General features: G+C 42.6%; 1 protein-coding gene across 1 annotated transcript; it reads left to right on the top strand.

The window, feature by feature from the left end:
• The first annotated feature begins 405 nt into the window (after window positions 1-405).
• On the top strand, window positions 406-25,478 carry LOC139549616 (serine/threonine-protein phosphatase 5-like). Its single transcript, XM_071360278.1, has 13 exons — window positions 406-564; window positions 7,475-7,716; window positions 10,348-10,495; window positions 10,751-10,872; window positions 11,447-11,512; window positions 13,509-13,607; window positions 14,005-14,110; window positions 15,756-15,898; window positions 21,081-21,168; window positions 21,257-21,297; window positions 21,439-21,617; window positions 21,929-22,010; window positions 23,976-25,478. The coding sequence occupies exons 1-13, from the start codon at window positions 459-461 to the stop codon at window positions 24,036-24,038; spliced, it is 1,485 nt and encodes a 494-aa protein (XP_071216379.1). The 5' UTR covers window positions 406-458; the 3' UTR covers window positions 24,039-25,478.
• The last annotated feature ends 651 nt before the right edge of the window (window positions 25,479-26,129 follow it).

Genomic DNA, 26,129 nt, shown 5'->3' with positions numbered 1-26,129 from the left:
CTCTTCTGCATAGCTCTGCTGCCACCTGGAGGTTGTTTAACACTATTGCCCCCTGTTACTTATAGCTTCTGTGATTCTGTGTGGCCTAATAATGAGCCAGCATAGGTTCTCTATACAGAATAGTAAAGCTTGTTGTTTTATTCTAAATTAACATGAAATGACAGATGGCAACAATGTATGTGAAATTTGGCCAAGCAATTCCAATGTTCCTTCATTGTAGACGAATTACTTATTCTTTCAGTTGAACATAGTTAAAAATTAAAAATAAATCTGCTTATTTCTGTTAAAACCTAGTGTCAATGGTTATTTTCTTTTTTCAAATTAGGACAACTCTGCTACCACAGACAGTTCACGCGTCAGTGGAGCGATTGAAAACTGACCCGAGATCAGGGCTCAGTGGAGAAGTGTAGTTTGCGACCATAGGACTGCAATGTGCGCACTTTGCGACTGTACTGTTAATGGCGAACGATACGGCAACATCCGCAAGCGGCAGCAGAGAGAACATGGCGGAGGGAGATAAAAAGGCAGAGAAACTCAAGGAGAAGGCGAATAATTGCTTTAAAGGTAATATGACAACCCTGTAAAGTTGTTCTAGATTAATGTTATCTTTCAATCTATCTGGACAAAGTCTGTAATGATCCAAATGCAGTGTCCTTCATATGGGCAACAACGGTGGATTTGTCTAGCACACATGAGCCGGTTGCTATGCTATCAGCTAGCTAGCTAAACGGCGCATTGCTGCAATGCTAGTTAGCACACCCGCTAACACACTTGTGAAAACGTGCCTCACAGTCGTGTGGTTGTGTTGTCGTCGCAACTTGGTTCTTCTTGAAAACAGAAACCGATCCGTTTTATATTCCATGTAATATTGATCATTGTTATTATACAGTATGTCGTAACTAATGTTGATGACACCAACCAGAATTTTCTAGATGTCTTTCACGCTAAACAAGTCGGTATTGTGTCAGTATCACACTGGTGCGTGCAGACAGGCCATGTCAAGTCATTCATTTGCTAGCTAGTTACTGTTCGTTAGAAATCAACATGATTTCACTGTTTTAGTTTTAATTTTGCAATTTGACACATATTTTCCGATTGAAAAAAAACCCTGTCTCCCACGAGATCATACACTTTGCACATAATACCCTAAATCACATCGCTACTAAAGTTAGCTTATAGGAAAGTGGCAAGGCCCCCAAATCGAGATACCCCATAGCCGCGGTAGAACAAAACAAAAACATATTTTTTCACATCCCTAATGTCTCCCATTTATGAAATGGATGGTTGTGTAAAAATATTTTCCTTCAAAAGGGGTTAAATTGATAGCTATTGTGACACACCCCCAGGGCACTCAACAGTGCGACCATTTTACTCGCATATGCGCCTATTTTTTATTTATTTATTTACGAGCACCAGTGAATTCTAGCTTTAATAACTCAAATATTTTTCGTTGTGCTCCTAAATGTCTGTGTGTGGTAAACATTTTCAACATAGGTACTTATATTCTCCTTGTGGAAAAGGTAAAGAAAATACAGAATAATACCTGGCTGGAGGGGCGATCATGTAACCCAATATTGAAAGTTCTGATATTGCTGAAATGTGGAACGCAAGTAATTTGTTGTCTGTCCTATATACACAAACAAACAGCGTTAGGATATTTCTGGTGCATATTTGAAATATACACCTGTAAACATAATGTCAACTATGAATAATGTTTAATGAATCTAAGCGTTATTTTTTGGTGGCTAATTTTAATAGACACCTTTCAAGTCAGATTTCCTCTCATTTAGTGCAGTATGGTCCTGCCTGACAAAAATGCATACAGTTTCACATGTTGTTTTTTTTATGTTGTGGTTATTGTAATCGGATCTAAGGAAAACACGTTGGCTCAGACATCGGGAATTATAATTTTTTTGTTATTGTCCAAGATTCCTTTTTTGTAACGTTAGCCCCTACCCTTGTAATTAAGTCAGTGGCCACCACAGATTATCTTTGGTTGCCACCATGGATGTAGCCTCAAATCCAATATGGCAGCCATAGTACCATTTGATTGAGGTTAAATCACGTGTAAATATGTATTGTGTGTAACACTCATGCCCGTGAAGACCGTTTTGGTGTATTTTTATCCTAAAACCTATATGGGCCAACATGATTACAATCAAATGCCTTCGCCTGCATATACACTGAACAAAAAATGTAAACGCAACATGTAAAGTGATGTCAATTTGTAAGTCGCTCTGGATAAGAGCGTCTGCTAAATGACGTAAATGTAAATGTTCCCTTGTTTCACGAGCTGAAATAAAAGATCCCAGATCCATATGCACAATAAGCTTATTTCTCTTAAATGTCTTTAAGATAATCCATCCACCTGACGGGTGTGGCAGATTATCTAACCTCTCTGGATTAAAACCAAATTATGGTACGTATACTATATTACGTATTGGATCACTTAAAAAATACATTACCGTGTAGTTTACCAATAAAATGGTGTGACGGGATGTGGACGTACTCGGTATACATATCCCGAAGGGAAAACATTATCTCACTACAGTACATGTTCATAGAATGTTAGCAAAAATAAATAAGTTCTTGCTACCATGGAAAGGAAAATACCTGTCTAGTTGTGGACAAATCACCCTGATTAACTCTTTAGTCATATCCCAGTTTACCTATTTGCTTACGGCCGTGTCTACACCTAGAAACCTGTTTTATTTAAATTATATGAGCAAAAAATATCTATATTTTTATTTGGAATGGCAAGCTAGACAAAATTTAAAAAGGCCTGTTTTATATAATGAATATGAATTCGGAGGGCAGAAATGATTAAATATTAAAGCATTAGACCGCTCACTAAAGGCTTCAGTCATCCAAAAGTTATACTTAAATCCAAACTGGTTCTCTAGCAGATTAGTAAAAATGTCTCACCCCATGTTCAAGAATGGCCTCTTTCCCTTTACTCAGATTACAACCTCTCCCTTTATTCAGATTACAACCTCTCCCTTTATTCAGATTACAACCTCTCCCTTTACTCAGATTACAACCTCTCACTTTCGGTTATTTGAAAACGAAATAATCTCCAAAATATTGTTATTTTTAAAACAAGCAATAGAAAGTTGGTTGCGATTTTCAGTTTAATCCACCAAGAAAGACAGAACAAATAATACAACAAATATTGTGGTTAAACTCAAATCTACTAATTGATAATAAAAAAAATAACATTATTTTAATAAAGTATAATCTTTGTAAATGATATCATAAATAGACCTGGTGGAGTTATGTCACACATGCAGCTAACAAAAATATATGGAAATGTCTGATCTCCCCAAAATTACAACCAACTAATTGCAGCATTACCACAACAATGGAAGAAGCAAGTGGAAGGGGGAAAACGTCCAAGTTATTCCATGGCCTGCATACTCACCAGACATTTCACCCATTGAGCATGTTTGGGATGCTCTGGATCGACGTGTACGACAGCGTGTTCCAGTTCCTGCCAATATCCAGCAACTTCACACAGCCATTGAAGAAGTGGGACATCATTCCACAATCAACAACCTGATCAACTATGCGAAGGAGATGTGTCGCGCTGCATGAGGCAAATGGTGATCACACCAGATACTGACTGTTTTTTTGATCCACGTCCCTACTTTTTTTAAAGAAAGGTATGTGACCAGCAGATGCGTATCTGTATTCCCAGTCATGTGAAGTAAATATATTAGTGTCTACGGGATTATTTCAATCCACTGAGTTCCTTTATATAAACGGTAACTCGGTAAACTTTATTTATATATATTTTTTCCTTAAAATAAAGAATAAAAATAATAATAAAATAAAATGTAAAACTAAACATCCATGTGAGAAGATAATACATTTCAGGTGCAGTGCAGTCCAAGTGTCTTTACTGTAGGCACTGGTTACAGGTTGAAGTTATATTCTGGGGATGAGTAGAAGGAAGTTGAAATTGGGCACGCTATTTATCCAAAAGTGAAAATGCTGCCCCCTATCCTAGAGAAGTTAAAGCAGTATCCAGATCCATAGGATGTAGTGATCACAATATAGGAGCCATATCTAGGAAAACCAAATATCCAAAGGCTGGGCCTAATATAGTGTATAAGAGGTCATACAAGAAGTTTGTAGTGATTCATATGTTGATGATGTAAATAATATTTTCTGGTCTGTGGTGTGCAATGAGGAGCAACCAGACGCTAAACTTGACGCATTTATGAAACTACTTATTCCAGTTACTAATAAGCACCCTCCGAAATGACTGTAAAAACTGTCCAGCCCAACTGATTGGCAAGGTGGTGAAAAAAAGTATTGTTGTCTATCAACAATGACAAGCCACCAGGGTCTGACAGCTTGGATAGAAAATTACTGGGGATAATAGCGGACGATATTACCACTCCTATTTGCCATATCTTAAATTTAAGCCTACTAGAGAGCGTGTGCCCTCAGGCCTGGGGGGAAGCTAAAGTCATTCCGCTACCCAACAATAGTATTACTGGCTCAAATAGCCGACCAATCAGCCCGTTACCAACCCATAGTAAACTTCTGGGAAAAATTGTGTTTGACCAGAAACAATTCTTTTTTTACAGTAAACAAATTGACAATTTCAGCATGCTTATAGGGAAGGACACTCAACAAGCACAGCACTTACACAAATGACTGATGATTGCCTGAGAGAAATTGATAATAAAATGATTGAGGGGGCTGTTTTGTTAGGCTTCAGTGCGGCTTTTGATATTATTGATCATAGCCTACTGCTGGAAGAACTTGTGTTATGGCTTTACACCCCAGCTATAATGTGGATGAAGAGTTACTTGTCTAACAGAACACAGAGGGTGTTCTTTTAATGGAAGCCTATCACATATAATCCGGTTAGAATCAGGAGTACCCCAGGGTAGCTGTTTAGGCCCCTTGCTTTTTTCAATCTTTACTAACGACATGCCACTGACTTTGAGTAAAGCCAGAGTGTCTATGTATGCGGATGACTCAACACTATACACGTCAGCTACTACAGAGACTGAAATGACTGCAACACTCAACAAAGAGCTGCAGTTAGTTTCAGAGTGGATGGCAAGGAATAAGTTAGCCCAAAATATTTCTAAAACAAAGCATTGTATTTGGAAAAAAACAGTCACTATATCCTAAACCTCAACTAAAACTTGTAATCAATAATGTGGAAATTGAGTAAGTTGAGATGACTAAACTGCTTGGAGTAACACTAGATTGTAAACTGTCATGGTCAAAACATATTGATACAACAGTAGCTAAGATGGGGAGAAGTCTGTCCATAATAAAGCGCTGCTCTACCTTCTTAACAACACTATCAACAAGGCAGGTCCTACAGGCCCTAGTTTTGTCGCACCTTGACTACTGTTCAGTCGTGTGGTCAGGTGCCACAAAAAAGGACTTAGGAAAATTGCAATTCATTCAGAACAGGGCAGCACGGCTGGCCCTTGGATCTACACAGAAAGCTAATATTAATAATATGCATGTCAATCTCTCCTGACTGAAAGTGGAGGAGATATTGACTTCATCACTACTTGTATCTATGAGAGGTATTGACATGCTGAGTGCACTGAGCTGTCTGTCTGAACTACTGGCACACAGCTCGGACACCCATGCATACCCCACAAGACATGCCACCAGAGGTTTCTTCACAGTCCCCAAGTCCAGAACAGGCTATGGGAGGCACACAGTACTACATAGAGCCATGACTACATGGAACTCTATTCCACATCAGGTAACTGATGCAGCAGTAGAATCAGATTTTTTTTTTTAAACAGATAAAAATACACATTATGGAACAACGGGGACTGTGAAGCAACACAAACATTGGCACAGACACATGCATACACACACACAGACACACACGATAACATACGCACTATACATACACATGGATTTAGTACTGTAGATATGTGGTAGTGGTGGAGTAGGGCCTGAGGGCACACAGTGTGTTGTGAATGTATTGTAATGTTTAAAAAAAAAATATATATATATATAAACTGCCTTAATTTTGCTGTACCCCAGGAAGAGTAGCTGCTGCTTTGGCAGCAGCCAATGGGGATCCATAGTAAATACTACTACACTACAGTACCCTGGTACGCTACACTGGCAGGTTAGAGTTCCCATGGTGTAGCTAGTTATTGTAGCCACTGTTTTCCTGCTATGGACCCCATCAGTGTGTTGGATTACACTTGAAATCCAGGATAATGTAATGCTTCCATATCACAGTGGTAAGATAACCCTTGATCAAGTAGCCAATCAATCCACCCGCTAAGGGAAAGTCACTTCCTAATGTGTGGGTTTGTCTGCCAGTGGTACACATTTTTAGAGTTTAACCTTTGAACCTTGTGTTTTTTTATTACTTTGCTCAATACCGCCAATGACAACTCCCACGGGTTTCTTTGACAACTTGAGTAGTGTCGTGGTTATTTCCTGTATTACTCAATAGAGAGAGAGAGAGAGAGCCAACCACACACAAGTCAGAGTTATATTATAAATTCAATTTTTAATATATATATAAGCTTCACCATAGCCCTTTTTTGACTCTCAGATCAATTCAGTGTCTATCAATGAATTCTCTGAGAGTCCTTACAAAACAATTCTTAGTTTCATTTATAGCCAAGATACACCCCTCTCAACTTACAAAGAACCTCTTACTTGAAAGAGGAGTATCCTATCGTTAGACAGCATCAGCTATAAATCATCGTTCAGTTTGGTCTCCTAAGACGAGGTTTCAATCTCATGCTTGGTACCACAACATCACCTCATCCAATGGCATACATCAATTGTCAATTCTAGATACTCCCATCTCAAATACACCCCTTCCTGGATAAGCTCAGAAAAGACAGTGAGCCTCTTAGGTCATTACTAGGTCAAGATAAGGGCAACCTCAGAGGGGACATACAATGGTTCCAAACACTGCCTTACTCCTTCCCCCCCATGAGAAAAGTAGGGAGTGACTGGCGTATAGACATTGTATGAGATAACTAACTTGTTCCCCATTAATAACGCCATCCCTTCCTTCACATGGTTTAGGAATAGTTACAGACACATTCCTATAAGAAGACAATATTCCATTCTGTCCTCCTCCCCTTCTGATATTCTACATAGCACCACATAGTTTAACAGATACTTTGACATATGAAGACAAGCCTGACCTCTCCCCTCTCTGGGCCCCAATTGACTAAGCCCTAGCTCAGAAGGGAAAATGCCACTACCCACAGTATCTCACAAGTATATGATGAAAATAACATCTTATCTATGTTACCTCGCTAAATCAGATTCTGCCACGACAGTAGCCCGTTCCTTGACAGGCAGTAAGCCAATAAATGCATATTATTGAAGATGAGTGACTCGAGGAAAAAGTCCACTATAGCCTTGTACGTGGAACTGATTCCGATCTAAACGAATGTGATGTTTTCTAGAGGAATTCTATGACCATGTATGTGATGTTGTTTTCTAGATAAAGACTATGACAATGCAATCAAATACTACACGGAGGCGTTGGAGCTCAACCCGTCCAGCGCCATCTACTTCTCCAACCGCAGCCTGGCGTACCTGCGGACAGAGTGCTATGGCTACGCTCTGGCCGACGCCACCAAGTGTCTGGAGATAGACAAGAACTACATCAAGGGTTACTACCGCCGAGCCACGTCCAACATGGCCCTGGGCAAGTTCAAGGCTGCGCTCAAGGACTACGAGACGGTAAGACCGGACACGGTTAGACAAGACAGGAGAGTTAAAGGTACACTAAGCAAGATGACCGGAGAGGAAGCTTCAAAGTACTCTTAGGCAGATGACAGGAGAGGAAGCTCTTAGGAATAGGAAGATGACAGGAGAGGAAGCTTCAAGGTACTCTTAGGAGGATGACAGGAGAGGAAGCTTCAAGGTACTCTTAGGAGGATGACAGGAGAGGAAGCTTCAAGGTACTCTTAGGAGGATGACAGGAGGGGAAGCTTCAAGGTGCTCTTAGGAAGATGACATCATTGTAAATCCCCAGGTGACTTAAATGGGAATAGTTACTGTAGTGGCTAAATTGTCCAATATAATTGTTCAAATACATTTTCCATTCTAATCCTTTAGCCACGATGGAGGGTGGTGAAATATCAGTCTTGACGCAGACAAATCCAATGTCCAGAGTTTGCTGAAAAATAATAATACATTTATTTGTCATTCTTCTGGATACAAAAATGTATAGAGTTTCTACCGAAACAAATTGTGATAATTTAAACTAAAGAAACAAACGGCATGGTAACCATGGTATCGCCAAATGTCCTTTCACTAGAGCGTACATTAGAGAACAACTAAACCTTATTATGAGTTCATGTATTCATATTTAAATTCATCAGTTGTAGTTTGAATATCTGTATCGAATATCATTGTCCAGTATGCAGGCTGACTGTCGATGTGTGCCTTGGACCCACTAACAAATGTACAAACATAAGATGACTTACCCATGATGCTTAGTTTTTTTTGCATAGATACACTACCGCTCAAAAATTTGGGGTCATTTAGAAATGTCCTTGTTTTTTTAAAGAAAAGCACATTTATTTGTCCATTTTAAAATAACATCAATTTGATTTGAAATACACCGGTCTCAATGTCAACAGTGAAGAGGTGACTCCGGGATGCTGGCCTTCTAGGCAGAGTTGCAAAGAAAAAGTCTTATCTATCTCAGACTGACCACTAATAAAAATAAAATATTAAGATGGGCAAAATAACAGACACTAGATGAAGGAACTCTGCCTAGAAGGCCAGCATCCTGGAGTCGTTGAGACTGGTGTTTTGCGGTTACTATTTAACGAAGCTGCCAGTTGAGGACTTGTGAGGCGTCTGTTTTTAAAACTAGACCCACTAATGTACTTGTCCTCTTGCTCAGTTGTGCACCGGGGCCTCCCACTCCTCTTTCTATTCTGGTAAGAGCCAGTTTGCCCTGTTCTCTGAAGGGAGTAGTACACAGCGTTGTACGAGATCTTCAGTTTCTTGACAATTTCTCACATGGAATAGCCTTCATTTCTCAGAACAAGAAAAGACTGACGAGTTTCAGAAGAAATTCTTTGTTTCTGGCCATTTTGAGCCTGTAATCGAACCCACAAATGCTGATGCTCCAGATACTCAACTAGTCTAAAGAAGGCCAGTTTAATTGCTTCTTTAAATCAGAAAAACAGTTTTCAGCTGTGCTAACATAATTGCAAAAGCGTTTTCTAATGATCAATTAGCCTTTTTAAAATGATAAACTTGGATTAGCTAACACAACATGCCATTGGAACACAGGAGTGATGGTTGCTGATAATGGGCCTCTGTACGCCTATGTAGATATTCCATTAAAAATCTGCTGTTTCCAGCTTTTCAAAAGCTGGAATGTCCACAACATGGGGGGGATGAATAGACGGCACCTAATTTATTTATTTTAGGTTTTTGGTGTTTTGTCCCGTTTTTTGTTTTAATTCGTTATGTACTTTCTAATATTATTGTGATCTGAAGCCCTCACAACAACAAAAAATAAGACAAAAAGTTAGTCGCCAAAAAAAAGAAAACAGGTGACCTAAATCACAAGGTGACGTCCTACCAGATGACTGGGTTTGACCAGCGCTGTATAAGGCCCGTGTAACAGTAGTATTATTACTAAGATGAGGACAGCAGATGAGAATGTGGGCTTGTCACAAGGGAGAAGCCAATAATGAGGCTGTCGTCAACATTTAGAAAGTCGCCCTGTTTGAGATGTCATCTTGCGAATGTCTCTACCTTGACAGTGTAATGACTAGGCAGTCACCTACTGCGTGGGTTAGATTTTGTTTTAATTGTGGTCAGTTCAGTAAATCGATCAAAAGTTCAATCCATCAAATGAAATGTTCCATTTAAATTTACTTTTGGTCAATGAGGGGGGAAAAGGTAATTTATCAACAGCTGGTCTTTGTTCCATGTTGACATAAACACCCCAAGGCTCTGGCAACGGGGAGCTCTGCTCACTGGCTGGCTGGCTGGCTGTGCCACATCACTGACAGTGATAGCTGCCTGGCTGTCACTGAGACAAATTTAGAGTATTGGTGTCATGGACATATTGCTCTACACAGATGCAACCGTCTCTACTGGGGGCCAGTACTGAAGCCTTAGTGAGAGGAGAGAAGCATTAACTATTTCTAGAAATCCAAACTGTGTTTTGTATTAATTTACTACCAAACCATGGCTGTAAAATCAATTTTCCTTTTGAATTTTGGACTGACGTTTCTGACATGGTACTGACCATTGTGTAGTACTGGTACCTGGGATAGTGTTTTAAGTGTGAGACTGACCCTAGTCCTTGCCCTGTGTGTTTGCCTGGTGTTGTGGGGTTAGGTCGTGCGGGTGCGACCCAGCGATAAGGACGCTAAGATGAAATACCAGGAGTGCAACAAGATCGTGAAACAGAAAGCCTTCGAGAGAGCCATCGCCAGCGACGAGCTCAAGAAATCGGTCGTAGACTCCCTAGACATCGAAAACATGAGTGAGTTTGTAATCTTTATATTTTAGGATGCATTACTTGATTTATAATTTTTTATATATATTTATATATCTCTATATCTTATATATATATATATATAATTTGAATGTCTAGATAATGGACTACCTCCTATATACATCCTGGTGTTTTTGAAATGAAGATCTTCAAGACTGAGTTACTGTAAAACACTTGGTGACAAATGTTGCTGTAAAATGGGCTGTATACATGTGGTTGATTTTGATTGTGCCACCCATGCAGTGATTGAGGACGAGTACACTGGACCGAAGCTGGAAGAAGGAAAGGTGACGATGAGGTTCATGAAAGAGATGATGGAATGCTTCAAAGACCAGAAGAAACTGCACAGAAAGTGTGCTTATCAGGTACAGATATAATATTACTGTAAAATTAGTGTACTTATCGTGTACTTATAATAATATTGTAACGTTGGTGTACTGTAACGTTGGTGTGCTTATCAGGTACAGATATAATAATACTGTAATATTAGTGTACTTATCAGGTACACAGATAATACTGTAATATCACTGTGCTTATCAGGTACACCTATAATAATACTGTAGTAGTGTGCTTGCCAGGTAAACCTATAACAATACTGTAATATTACTGTAGTTATCAGGTACACCTATAACAATACGGTAATGTTACTGTAGTTATCAGGTACACCTATAACAATACGGTAATATTACTGTAGTTATCAGGTACACCTATAACAATACGGTAATATTACTGTCGTTATCAGGTACACCTATAACAATACGGTAATATTACTGTCGTTATCAGGTACACCTATAACAATACGGTAATATTACTGTAGTTATCAGGTATCAGGTACACCTATAACAATAAGGTAATACTGTACTTGTCAGGTAAACTTAAGCATCAGCTTGAAACCCTATGTAACCCTGTATTTGTGTTGGCTAATAAAATCCTTTTCAGATTCTGATCCAAGTCAAAGAGCTCTTGTCCAATCTACCCAGTCTAGTTGAGATCACGTTAAAAGAGGTGAGACATCCGTGATGTATGTTGACTTCCTGGTATTGCTCTTCATCCTGTCTAGTTCTCCAATTGTCAGATTTTGTATTAATTATTGATCCCCGTCATCTACTCTGCCTGCGGTCCCGGCAAAATTAAGGCAGTTATACAATTTTAAAAACATTCCATTACAGAATTCACAACACACCAAGTGTGTGCCCTCACGCCTGTAGTTGACTACAACATATATATATATATATCACAAACTCTGTGTGTGTATAGTGCGTATGTTATCGTGTGTGTGCAAGTGTCTGTGCCAATGTTTGTTGCTTCACAGTCCCCGTTGTTCCATTTGGGTGTTTTTTAAATGTTTTTTTAAAATCTGATTCTACTGCTGGCATCAGTTACCTGATGTGGAATAGAGTTCCATGTAGTCATGGCTCTATGTAGTACTGTGCGCCTCCCATAGTCTGTTCTGGAGTTGGGGACTGTGACGAGACCTCTGGTGGCATGTCTTGTGGGGTATGCATGGGTGTCTGAGCTGTGTGCTAGTAGTTTAAACAGACAGCTCGGTGCTTTCATTATTGTCAATACCTCTCACAAATACAAGTGGCATGTCGTTAGTAAAGATTTTAAAAAGTAAGGGGCCTAGGCAGCTACCCTGGGGAATTCCTGATTCTACCTGGATTATGTTGGAGAGGCTTCCATTAAAGAACACCCTCTGTATTCTGTTAGACAGGTAACTCTTTATCCACATTACAGCAGGGGGTGTAAAGCCATAACACACATGTTTTTCCAGCAGCAGACTATGATCGATAATGTCAAAAGCCACGCTGAAGTCTAACAAAACAGCATCCTCAATCATTTTATCATCAATTTCTCTCAGCCGACTTTAGCTTCCCTCCAGGCCTGGGGGCACACGCTCTCTAGTAGGCTTAAATTGAAGATGTGGCAAATAGTTGTGGCAATATCGTTCGTTATTATCTTCAGTAATTTTCCATCCAAGTTGTCCGACCCTGGTGGCTTGTCATTATTGATAGACAACAATACCCTTTTCACCTCTTCCACACTCACTTTACGGAATTCAGAATTACAACGCTTGTCTATTCATAATTTGGTCAGATATACTAGGATGTGTCAGCGTTTGTTGCTGGCATGTCATGCCTAAGTTTGCTCATCTTGCCAATAATTAAGTAATTAAAGTAGTTGGCAATATCAGTGGGTTTTGTAATGAATGAGCCATCTGATTCAATGAATGATGGAGCTGAGTTTGCCTTTTTGCCCAAAATTTCATTCAAGGAGCTCCAAAGCTTTTTACTCTCATTCTTTAATGTCATTTATCTTTGTTTCATAGTGAAGTTTCTTCTTCTTTTTTATTCAGTTTAGTCACATGATTTCTCAATTTGCAGGGGATTTAAAGTTTTTACAGTCATTTTCTTAATGGGTGCGTGCTTATTAGTAACTGAGATAAGCAATTTCATAAATGCGTCAAGTGCAACGTCTGTTTGCTCCTCATTACACACCACGAACCAACGAATATTCTTTACATCAACAACATAGGAATCACTACAAACTTATTGTATGACCTCTTAGACACTATATTAGACTCAGCCTTTGGAACTTTTGTTTTCCTAGATATGGCTACTGTATTGTGATCACTACATCCTATGGATCTGGATACTGCTTTCAAGCACATTTCTGCAGCATTAGTAAAGATGTGATCAATACATGTTGATGATTTAACTCCTGTGCTGTTTGTAACTACCCTGGTATGTTGACTGATAACCTGAACCAGGTTGCAGGCACTGGTTACAGTTTGAAGCTTTTTCTTGAGTGGGCAGCTTGATGAAAGCCAGTCAATATTTAAATCACCCAGAAAATATACCCCTCTGTTGATATCACATACATTTATCAAGCATTTCACACGCTATCCAGATACTGACTGTTAGCACTTGGTGGTCCGATTATCCCCTAAAGCATATGAACTGTTCCTGTGTCTAAACCTGTTCTGTTTCCTCCCCAACAGACAGAGAAGATAACCATTTGTGGCGACACACATGGACAGTTCTACGACCTTCTGAACATCTTTGAGCTGAACGGCTTACCCTCCGAGACCAACCCCTATGTATCCTGCTCAGTCGCAGTAAAACGGTGACACGTGCTGTAAAATGGTGACATGTGCAGTAAAACGGTGACACGTGCAGTAAAATGGTGACATGTGCAGTAAAATGGTGACATGTGCAGTAAAATGGTGACATGTGCAGTAAAATGGTGACATGTGCAGTAAAACGGTGACATGTGCAGTAAAATGGTGACGTGTGCAGTAAAACGGTGACGTGTGCAGTAAAACGGTGACGTGTGCAGTAAAACGGTGACGTGTGCAGTAAAACGGTGACGTGTGCAGTAAAACGGTGACGTGTGCAGTAAAACGGTGACGTGTGCAGTAAAACGGTGACATGTGCAGTAAAACGGTGTTTGTATTCAAATAAATGTACATGATAACCCTTAACAATATAACACAGCTGTTTAATGGAGACTTTGTGGACCGTGGTTCGTTCTCCCTGGAGGTCATTCTGACTCTGTTCGGCTTCAAGCTGCTCCTCCCGGACTCCTTCTACCTGCTCAGAGGTCAGTATGCTCCTCCCGGACTCCTTCTACCTGCTCAGAGGTCAGTATGCTCCTCCCGGACTCCTTCTACCTGCTCAGAGGTCAGTATGCTCCTCCCGGACTCTTTCTACCTGCTCAGAGGGTCAGTATGCTCCTCCCGGACTCCTTCTACCGGCTCAGAGGGTCAGTATGCTCCTCCCGGACTCCTTCTACCGGCTCAGAGGTCAGTATGCTCCTCCCGGACTCCTTCTACCGGCTCAGAGGTCAGTAGGCTCCTCCTTCTACCGGCTCAGAGGTCAGTAGGCTCCTCCTTCTACCGGCTCAGAGGTCAGTAGGCTCCTCCTTCTACCGGCTCAGAGGTCAGTAGGCTCCTCCTTCTACCGGCTCAGAGGTCAGTAGGCTCCTCCTTCTACCGGCTCAGAGGTCAGTAGGCTCCTCCTTCTACCGGCTCAGAGGTCAGTAGGCTCCTCCTTCTACCGGCTCAGAGGTCAGTAGGCTCCTCCTTCTACCGGCTCAGAGGTCAGTAGGCTCACAGAGGAAGTTAAGAGCACTGTATATCCGTGGCCAGTCTTCCTTCTTTGCTAATGTTTATATTACCCATGTGTAATGGACCCTTCACTAAGCCTTGCCACCCTTGGTTACTTTTGTGACCTTGGTCAACATTTTACCAGGAAGACCAATTCCCCATTCAAACCATTGGAGAAAACCCCTCACAATGATCTTAAACTGTGCTTTTAATACACAATGAAATTAAACAGACTACCTCTTGCTGATCAGGAGACTCATGTATGTTGTGGTGAACTGTCATTACAATTGCTTTATGGGAACCTGGTCAAATTAAGTTTGTCGTGTAGCTAGCCACTAGATGGCTCTAAAGGCACTCTGCATGCAGTCAAAACTACTAACCACTTTTGGAGTTAACAAGTGCTTTCCAATTGTTTGTCAACAGCCTATGAGAGTTATATTCCTAATAGACAATTTAGCTACATGCCAATGAGTAATATTAACTATGAGCGCTAACCGGTTAGCGTTTTCAATGAGCGCTAGCTAACCAGTTAGCGTTAGCAACGTTTTCAATGAGAGCTAGCAAGCGTTAGCAATGTTTTCGATGAGCGCTAGCTAATCAGCTAGCCTTAGCAATGTTTTCAATGAGAGCTAGCTAATCAGCTAGCCTTAGCAATGTTTTCAATGAGAGCTAGCTAAATAGCTAGCCTTAGCAATGTTTTCAATGAGCGCTAGCTAATCAGCTAGCCTTAGCAATGTTTTCAATGAGAGCTAGCCAACCAGCTAGCGTTAGCAACGTTTTCAATGAGACCTAGCTAACAAGCTAGCTAACAAATGCAGTATAATAAAAACAGTATAATCTATTATTCTAAAAAAAACAACAGGCTCTGTATTTCATGTATCGTAGTTGCAAGTACCTCTGGTGCACTGTTAAATTATTTAACCCTTTAAACAATACATTTTTTAAATGACATTTCTGTTTTTGCCTTAGCCCTCCTTTGCTTCCAAGGGTTTTCAACGTGACCTTGTCCGAGGTGTTAGACTCAACTACAGTTGCTATCCGTCGAAGCGTTGCGATTGCTTGCCCATAATTCAGGGAGTGGGGCTTAGCGAAGGGTAAATTGTGTTGGTAACTAATGTCCATGTGTTCCTGTGTAACTAGGTAACCACGAGACTGACAACATGAACCAGATGTATGGTTTTGAGGGGGAGGTGAAAGCCAAGTACACCACTCAGATGTTTACGCTCTTCAGTGAGGTCTTCCAGTGGCTGCCTCTGGCGCAGTGCATCAATGGAAAAGTTCTGGTAGGTAACCCTGACCTTTAACCTCTGACCCCTAACCTCTGGCATAGTGCATCAAAGGTCCTGGTAGTTTGGCGTTTATAACTATGTGGTAAGGTGTGAAGCCGTAAATACGAGATGAGTAAATTCACATTTTGAACTTGGATTTTGGGGAATACACTTTTCAAATTGGTGGATTCTGCTATTTCACTCGTTACCGACGGGTTTATAAAGTCAAGCACACAGCCGTGCAATCTCCATTGCCAAGCATTGGCATGTAGCCTAGTGGTTAGAGCGGCAGGTAGCCTAGTGGTTAGAGCGTTGGACTAGTAACCGAAAGGTTGCAAGATCGAAACCCCGAGCTGACGAGGTAAAAATCTGTCGTTCTGCCCCCTGAACAAGGCAGTTAACCCACCGTTCCTAGGCCGTCATTGAAAATAATAATTTGTTCTTAACTGACTTACCTAGTTAAATAAAGGTCAAAAATAAAATATATAAATAAATAAAATGGCCTTCAACGTGGCACTGTCATAGGATGACACCTTTCCAACAAGTCAGTTCATCAAATTCCTGCCCTGCTAGAGCTGTCCCGGGTCAACTGTAAGTGCTGGTTTTGTGAAGTAGAAACGTCTAGGAGCAACAACGGCTCAGCCGTGAAGCGGTAGGCCACACAAGCTCACAGAATGGGAACGCTGAGGCGCATAGCGTGCAAAAATTGTCTGTCCTCGGTTGCAAAACTCACTATCGAGTTCCAAACTGCCTCTGGAAGCAACATCAGCACAATAAATGTTTGTCGGGAGCTTCATGAAATGTGTTTCCATGGCCGAGCAGCCGCACACAAGCCTAAGATCACCATGTGCAATGCTAAGCTTCGACTGGAGTGGTGTAAAACTCACCGCCATTGGACACTGGAGCAGTGGAAACGCGTTCTCGTGAGTGATGAATCACTCTTCACCATCTATGGGCTGTCCGACGGACGAATCTGGGTTTGGCAGATGCCAGGAGAACGCTACCTGCCCGGCTGCATAGTGCCAACTGTAAAGTTTGGTGGAGGAGGAATAATGGTCTGGGGCTGTTTTTCATGGTTCAGGCCCCTTAGTTCCAGTGAAGGGAAATCTTAACACTACAGCATACAATAACATTCTAGATGATTCTGTGCTTCCCCAAATGTGGCAACAGTTTGGGGAAGGCCCTTTCCTGTTTCAGCATGACAATGCCCCCGTGCTCAAAGCAAGGTCCATACAGAAATTGTTTGTCGATCGGTGTGAAGGAACTTGACTGTCATGTGCTGAACCCCATCGAACACCTTTGGGATGAATTGGAACGCTGACTGTGAGCCAGGCCTAATCACCCAACATCAGTGCCCCGACCTCACTAATGCTCTTGTGGCTGAATGGGAGCAAGTCCCCGCAGCAATGTTCCAACATCTAGTGGAAAGCCTTCCCAGAAGAGTAGAGGCTGTTATAGCAGCAAAAGGGGGGACCAACTCCATATTAATGCCCATGGTTTTGGAATGAGTTGTTCGACGAGCAGGTGTCCACATACTTTTGGTAATGTAGTGTACCATCAAACAGGGAGGTAATCAAATCAAATGCTATTTGTTACATGAGCCGAATACAACTGGTGTTGCCCTTTGCAACGATGCAGATTAAAATACACAAGACTGGAGCTATATACAGGGGGTACTAGTACCAGATCAGTATGCAGAGGTACAAGGCATTTTAGTTAGATATGTACATGAAGGCAGGGTAAAGTGACTAGGCATCAGGATAGATAATAATAAGGTATTTGAGGTAGATATGTACATGAAGGCAGGGTAAAGTGACTAGGCATCAGGATAGATAATAATAAGGTATTTGAGGTAGATACAGTGGGGAGAACAAGTATTTGATACACTGCCGATTTTGCAGGTTTTCCTACTTACAAAGCATGTAGAGGTCTGTCATTTTTATCATAGGTACACTTCAACTGTGAGAGACGGAATCTAAAACGAAAATCCAGAAAATCACATTGTATGATTTTTAAGTAATTAATTTGCATTTTATTGCATGACATAAGTATTTGATCACCTACCAACCTGTAAGAATTCCGGCTCTCACAGACCTGTTAGTTTTTCTTTAAGAAGCCCTCCTGTTCTCCACTCATTACCTGTATTAACTGCACCTGTTTGAACTCGTTACCTGTATAAAAGACACCTGTCCACACACTCAATCAAACAGACTCCAACCTCTCCACAATGGCCAAGACCAGAGAGCTGTGTAAGGACATCAGGGATAAATTGTAGACCTGTACAAGGCTGGGATGGGCTACAGGACAATAGCCAAGCAGCTTGGTGAGAAGGCAACAACTGTTGGCACAATTATTAGAAAATGGAAGAAGTTCAAGATGACGGTCAATCACCCTCGGTCTGGGGCTCCATGCAAGATCTCACCTCGTGGGGCATCAATGATCATGAGGAATGTGAGGGATCAGCCCAGAACTACACGGCAGGACCTGGTCAATGACCTGAAGAGAGCTGGGACCACAGTCTCAAAGAAAACCATTAGTAACACACTACGCCGTCATGGATTAAAATCCTGCAGCGCACGCAAGGTCCCCCTGCTCAAGCCAGCGCATGTCCAGGCCCGTCTGAAGTTTGCCAATGACCATCTGGATGATCCAGAGGAGGAATGGGAGAAGGTCATGTGGTCTGATGAGACAAAAATAGAGCTTTTTTCTCTAAACTCCACTCGCCGTGTTTGGAGGAATAGAAGGATGAGTACAACCCCAAGAACACCATCCCAACCGTGAAGCATGGAGGTGGAAACATCATTCTTTGGGGATGCTTTTCTGCAAAGGGGACAGGACGACTGCACCGTATTGAGGGGAGGATGGATGGGGCCATGTATCGCGAGATCTTGACCAACAACCTCCTTCCCTCAGTAAGAGCATTGAAGATGGGTCGTGGCTGTGTCTTCCAGCATGACAACGACCCGAAACACACAGCCAGGGCAACTAAGGAGTGGCTCCGTAAGAAGCATCTCAAGGTCCTGGAGTGGCCTAGCCAGTCTCCAGACCTGAACCCAATAGAAAATCTTTGGAGGGAGCCGAAAGTCCGTATTGCCCAGCGACAGCCCCGAAACCTGAAAGATCTGGAGAAGGTCTGTATGGAGGAGTGGGCCAAAATCCCTGCTGTAGTGTGTGCAAACCTGGTCAAGAACTACAGGAAACGTATGATCTCTGTAATTGCAAACTAAGGCTTCTGTACCAAATATTCAGTTCTGCTTTTCTGATGTATCAAATACTTATGTCATGCAATAAAATGCAAATTAATTACTTAAAAATCATACAATGTGATTTTCTGGATTTTTGTTTTAGATTCCTTCTCTCACAGTTGAAGTGTACCTATGATAAAAATTACAGACCTCTACATGCTTTGTAAGTAGGAAAACCTGCAAAATTGTCAGTGTATCAAATACTTGTTCTCCCCACTGTATGTACATGAAGGCAGGGTAAAGTGACTAGGCATCAGGATAGATAATAATAAGGTATTTGAGGTAGATATGTACATGAAGGCAGGGTAAAGTGACTAGGCATCAGGATAGATAATAATAAGGTATGAGGTAGATATGTACATGAAGGCAGGGTAAAGTGACTAGGGCATCAGGATAGATAATAATAAGGTATTTGAGGTAGATATGTACATGAAGGCAGGGTAAAGTGACTAGGCATCAGGATAGGTAATAATAAGGTATTTGAGGTAGATATGTACATGAAGGCAGGGTAAAGTGACTAGGCATCAGGATAGATAATAATAAGGTATTTGAGGTAGATATGGACATGAAGGCAGGGTAAAGTGACTAGGCATCAGGATAGATAATAATAAGGTATTTGAGGTAGATATGGACATGAAGGCAGGGTAAAGTGACTAGACATCAGGATAGATAATAATAAGGTATTTGAGGTAGATATGTACATGAAGGCAGGCTAAAGTGACTAGACATCAGGATAGATAATAATAAGGTATTTGAGGTAGATATGTACATGAAGGCAGGGTAAAGTGACTAGGCATCAGGATAGATAATAATAAGGTATTTGAGGTAGATATGGACATGAAGGCAGGGTAAAGTGACTAGGCATCAGGATAGATAATAATAAGGTATTTGAGGTAGATATGTACATGAAGGCAGGGTAAAGTGACTAGGCATCAGGATAGATAATAATAAGGTATTTGAGGTAGATATGGACATGAAGGCAGGATAAAGTGACTAGACATCAGGATAGATCATAATAAGGATAAAATAAAGAACAGAGTAGCAGCAGTCTTATGGCTTGTGGTTAGAAGCCGTATCGGAGCCTGTTGGTCCGAGAGCCGGTGCTCCGTTACCATCCGAGAGCCGGTGCTCCGGTACCGTTAGAAGCCGTATCAGAGCCTGTTGGTCCGAGAGCCGGTGCTCCGTTACCATCCGAGAGCCGGTGCTCCGGTACCGTTAGAAGCTGTATCAGAGCCTGTTGGCCGAAGAGCCTGTGCTCCGTTACCATCCGAGAGCCGGTGCTCCGGTACCGTTAGAAGCCGTATCGGAGCCTGTTGGTCGGAGAGCCGGTGCTCCGGTACCATCCGAGAGCCAGGTCCCTCCCCTCTGACCTTCTCCTCCAATGGGTTTTGAGAGGGAGGCGAAGAAAAGGAACTAATGCAATTGAGATTCTCCCGCGGTAGGTAACCCTGACCTTTCAACCCTAACCTCTGGCGCAGTGCATTAACGGCAAAGTCCTGTTAGGTATCCCTGACCTCTAACCTTTGACCCCTGACAGCCCTCACACGGTGTATTAAACAGCAAAGTCATGGTAGGTTCTCTGTTAAGGCGTCCGCATGCTTCCCAGCCGAAACAGTTCGGTGGAGTTTTGGACTTCGGTGAGGGTTTTTTCGACTGTTTCGGCACTCAATTTTTCTGGAGGCAAGAAAAGTCTCTTTGTCTGTGATTTTCGTCTGTGAAGAAAAGTCCCTTCCGTCTGTGATTTTTTTTAACAGTAGGGATTCTTCAATAAAGTCTGCCATTCAGTGAGAGATGACTCGTTTTCCTGCACATTTTTTCATTGATAAACAATGCACAAAACTTCTACGTTAAATGTAAAATTGTGTGAAATCTCTTCAGCAAAAAACGTCAATTAATGACAGATTTCTGGAGTTAGATCCATTCTGACTGTAGTTGTGTTCTGTCTCTGTCAGGTGATGCACGGAGGGCTGTTCAGTGAGGACGGAGTGATGCTGGATGATCTGAGGAAGATCGACAGGAACAGACAGCCCCCAGACTCTGGTAAGAGCGATCAATTAATCAATATCTTTCTCGTTTAGGACCTAGGAATTAAAAAGTGTTGGTTAATCAACTGTTTTGTTTTCTTTAGGTCCAATGTGTGATCTTCTCTGGTCAGACCCACAGCCACAGGTTTGGTGTCCAGCACTGTCCTAGAAATACACTCTTGTCCAAAATATAATTATAATATAATCTGGTTTAAATAGCTGTACTGCATCATGTCATCTGTCTATTTAATTATTTTCTCTTTCTCTACCCCCTCCCGACCCTCAGAATGGGCGGTCTGTCTCTAAGCGAGGTGTTAGCTGTCAGTTTGGTCCTGACGTCACCGAGCGGTTCCTGGACCAGAACAAGCTGGATTACATCGTCCGCAGTCACGAGGTCAAGGCAGAGGGTTATGAGGTCACACACTCAGGGAAGTGCATCACAGTCTTCTCAGCGCCCAACTACTGGTAACTAGGGCAACAGACTCACTATTCAATACAACTTTAGTCATTTTTTTTTCTGCATTGCCAGATTTAAACAATATCTATTGTAAGACTCTCACATGTCAAATGTCAACCCCTCTAAATACATTTAAGATCACAGTAAAAGTATTCTCTTCTCTCTCCTTCTCTTCCCCTCACTCTTGTTCTCCCCTTCCCCTCGCTCTCGTTCTCACTCTCGTTCTCCCCTTCCCCTCACTCTCCCCTTCCCCCCGCTATCGCTCTCCCTCGCTCTTTCCTTCTCCCCCCTCCTTCTCTCTCTCTCCTTCTCTCTCAAGTGATCAGATGGCTAATAAGGGAGCGTACATCCACCTCAGAGGATCAGACCTCAAACCAGAGTTTCACCAGTTCACTGCTGTGGTAAGTACCATCTGATAATAACTTTGACATACTAACCCTAACCAACGTTACTATAACAGTAGATCTACTTAGTTACAGTACCTTTCAGGCCTTTAAACAGGCTGCAGTTTTGGGTTTTCTAGAACCCGACTCGTCGTGGCTATTGATAGAGATTTCTGTGCAGGTGGCAGCATTTTTTTAACGTGGCCGTTTCCCACTCTGCCGCTTCCCACTCTGCCGCTTCCCACTCTGCCGCTTCCCACTCTGCCGTTTCCCACTCTGCCGCTTCCCACTCTGCCGCTTCCCACTCTGCCGCTTCCCACTCTGCCGCTTCCCACTCTGCCGCTTCCCACTCTGCCGCTTCCCACTCTGCCGTTTCCCACTCTGCCGCTTCCCACTCTGCCGCTTCCCACTCTGCCGCTTCCCACTCTGCCGCTTCCCACATTATCATCACCAATAGGAGACAGTCTAAAGCAGAATAACTATATAGATTATCATCACCAATAGGAGACAGTCTAAAGCAGAATAACTATGTAGATTATCATCACCAATAGGAGACAGTCTAAAGCAGAATAACTATGTAGATTATCATCACCAATAGGAGACAGATTAGCCTACACCACACAATATGCTGATGGCTTTTGCTACAGTGTATTGTGTAGGGACTTTCCTGCTCGTGCAACTGCAATATTGGTTATAACAGACGGGTTGTATAGCCTTCAATCCATATTTGTGGGACTGTTCATTCAAATGGGCTCCGGAGTGGCACGGTGGTCATAGACACTGCATCTCAGTGCAAGGGGTGTCCCTGCAGTACCTGGTTCGACTCCAAGAGGTGTCCCTGCAGTACCTGGTTCGACTCCAAGAGGTGTCCCTGCAGTACCTGGTTCGACTCCAAGAGGTGTCCCTGCAGTACCTGGTTCGACTCCAAGAGGTGTCCCTGCAGTACCTGGTTCGACTCCAAGAGGTGTCCCTGCAGTACCTGGTTCGACTCCAAGAGGTGTCCCTGCAGTACCTGGTTCGACTCCAAGAGGTGTCCCTGCAGTACCTGGTTCGACTCCAGGAGGTGTCCCTGCAGTACCTGGTTCGACTCCAAGAGGTGTCCCTGCAGTACCTGGTTCGACTCCAAGAGGTGTCCCTGCAGTACCTGGTTCGACTCCAAGAGGTGTCCCTGCAGTACCTGGTTCGACTCCAAGAGGTGTCCCTGCAGTACCTGGTTCGACTCCAAGAGGTGTCCCTGCAGTACCTGGTTCGACTCCAAGAGGTGTCCCTGCAGTACCTGGTTCGACTCCAAGAGGTGTCCCTGCAGTACCTGGTTCGACTCCAAGAGGTGTCCCTGCAGTACCTGGTTCGACTCCAAGAGGTGTCCCTGCAGTACCTGGTTCGACTCCAAGAGGTGTCCCTGCAGTACCTGGTTCGACTCCAAGAGGTGTCCCTGCAGTACCTGGTTCGACTCCAAGAGGTGTCCCTGCAGTACCTGGTTCGACTCCAGGAGGTGTCCCTGCAGTACCTGGTTCGACTCCAGGAGGTGTCCCTGCAGTACCTGGTTCGACTCCAGGAGGTGTCCCTGCAGTACCTGGTTCGACTCCAGGAGGTGTCCCTGCAGTACCTGGTTCGACTCCAGGAGGTGTCCCTGCAGTACCTGGTTCGACTCCAGGCTGCGTCACATTTGGCCCAGCGTCATCCGGGTTTGGCCGGGGGTAGTTTTTGTGTTGTAAATAAGAATTTGTTCTTAACTGACTTGCCTAGTTAAATAAAAAAATTAAAAAATGGCTGAAGGATTTGTTATTTCAGCTGTTCAGAAAATGTGAGGCAGAGAGAGTGGCTTGGTTCAGAAGAGGGTGGAAGGGAGGTGGGAACGGGATCGAGGTGGGAACGGGATCGAGGTGGGAACGGGACCCCTGGATCTTTAGCTTTGAGGGGGGAAAATAAGTTTCCGTTATTTGTTACCACGGCCAATAAAATATCTCCATCTCTCCTCCACAGCCTCATCCGAATGTGAAGCCGATGGCGTACGCCAACTCTCTGATGCAGATGGGGATGATGTAGAAGCCCACGCCCACGACGGCTCAGCCTGACACCTCCCTCCTGGCTGACCACACCCACCACTCCTTCCTTAGACCACAACATGCCGTGGGCCCACTGGTCCATGGGATCCCTTTCTCCCAGCCTGTCCCCCAGTAGTTCCCTACCCCCCCCCCCTCTCCTCCCCTCCCTTTGACCTTTTAATTCTTTGATGTTTGTACATCTGATGGGTCAGCACTTTTAAAGATCTGGAAACATTGAAGGGTTAGTACCAAGGGGGAAGGAATGGGGAGCGGTTTCCCATAAATCCCTCTTGTTGCGTTCAGAGTAGACAACGTGGTGTTGTGATGGCAGTTAAGGTGGAAAGGGACATGTATATCTTCGACCGGCACAGTCAAGAACTGGGTGTGTTCATTCTTCTTTTTTTTTGTATTTTGTTAAAACTGGAAAACTCAAATCTCTCCCTAATTTCTGTCCATATTGGTCCCACACATGGGTTTCATTCCCGGCTATCGATGGGTTTCATTCCCGGTAGTGATTTTAGAATGATGAATTATACTGTATTGGTACTGTATGGTTAAATAAGAACTGGAATGATCGGACCTGTCGGATTTTGTAAGAACACGCGGCAGCAAAACTGTAAAGAATAATATTTGACTGTTCTGCTACTGTAAAAACATACATAATGTTGGTTGTCCTGGTTGGCCAACTGCACCGTTTATAGTGTGTCTGGTTGGGTTGGGTTGGGGGGGGGGTGACAGCAGAATGTCTATACTATGGTATTGGTTCATACATCCTGTGAAATATAGTTTTATTCAAGTTAAATATTTTTTACAGTATGGCAAAAGTGAGTGGAGAAAATGTAGCTACGAAGCTACGAACGTTTTCAGGAGAAAACGAGGTGTTTTTGGGGAAGAACCTGGTTGTTTGTCTCCAGTCTCACACTGCACGGTGCTGTTCATTACTAGTAGTCAGACGTTGTAGGTTCTTCACATTCAACATGTACAAAACTGATCCTCATTCCGTTGTTATTTTTGCACTGCTGCACCACTCCTCTCTACCTGTTGGGGGGGGGGGGGGTGTTGCTGTTCTTCAGCTCAGTCAGTAGTGTCACTCTCCTGTCTCCCGGCAGCTCTTGCACAATATCTCTTCTCTCCCGACCTGCTTTGCTACAAGGCCAAGCACTAGTGTGATGCTTCAACCCGCTCCACTGTTAGTTTTGTCTACCAGTGTGACTTTGCCGTCGTGTGGATGTATAGCCCCAGACGTCCAGACACCAAGCCTCCCTTCTCTCTCTCATGCGCACAGCTGCAGTGTCCCAATATTGGCCCTAAACTTTTTAAGATAATGGTATACACTGAAGTGTATGTGTGTGTGTATATATATATATTATCATTTAAAATGTAATGCTGTGTACATGTTTGGAAAAAAAGTTATTGAATAAAAAAAATTCCAGTCCAGTGATTTTTTTTTTAAATGAATGATTATTTATGTTGAAATTTCAGTGTGATGATTTGTCTCTCAGTCAAGAAATGCACCCACCTCAAAGAAATGACCAATATATTTGCTAATGCAGCCAAGTATATATATATATATTTTTTTACATATACTAACAGCCAAGTATAGTTTACCGTCTTTAGACATATATCAACCACTGAGCTACAAGAACGACACCAACAGACATAATGAGTTTTTATGACGCCACAGCCAACGATATGTGTATATGTAACTGAAGATAGACCAGAGCAGGTCGTTTCCAATGGGAGAGAATGAGTCATAGTGGGCAGAGCCAAGCAATGCGGTGGGCTGAGCCAAGGACGATCTAGTGAGATCCTATTGGCACGTTCTAGCATGATTTTGCATATTCCCGTTAGGGAACGCCTACTCTGAAGTGCGCGTGTGCAAAAACTCATTGCGTTCCAAAACAACGTTGTTGTTTTTTACTTTAGCAAAGGGTAAAGTACAAAACACAGTCCACTCTGTTACGGATTTTAAAGTTTTGGAAACAGAAAACTGTATTAAGATTAAATGTTTCATCGATGAGAAAATTAGCAGAATTTGAATTGTAGGCTAAAATCCGTCTCACTTCAGCTTCTTCCATTGCCAGTCATTGGA

The sequence above is a fragment of the Salvelinus alpinus genome, chromosome 22 (genome assembly GCF_045679555.1).
Source record: "Salvelinus alpinus chromosome 22, SLU_Salpinus.1, whole genome shotgun sequence".
NCBI lineage: Eukaryota > Metazoa > Chordata > Actinopteri > Salmoniformes > Salmonidae > Salvelinus > Salvelinus alpinus.
This window is presented reverse-complemented; position numbering and strand designations above follow the sequence as displayed.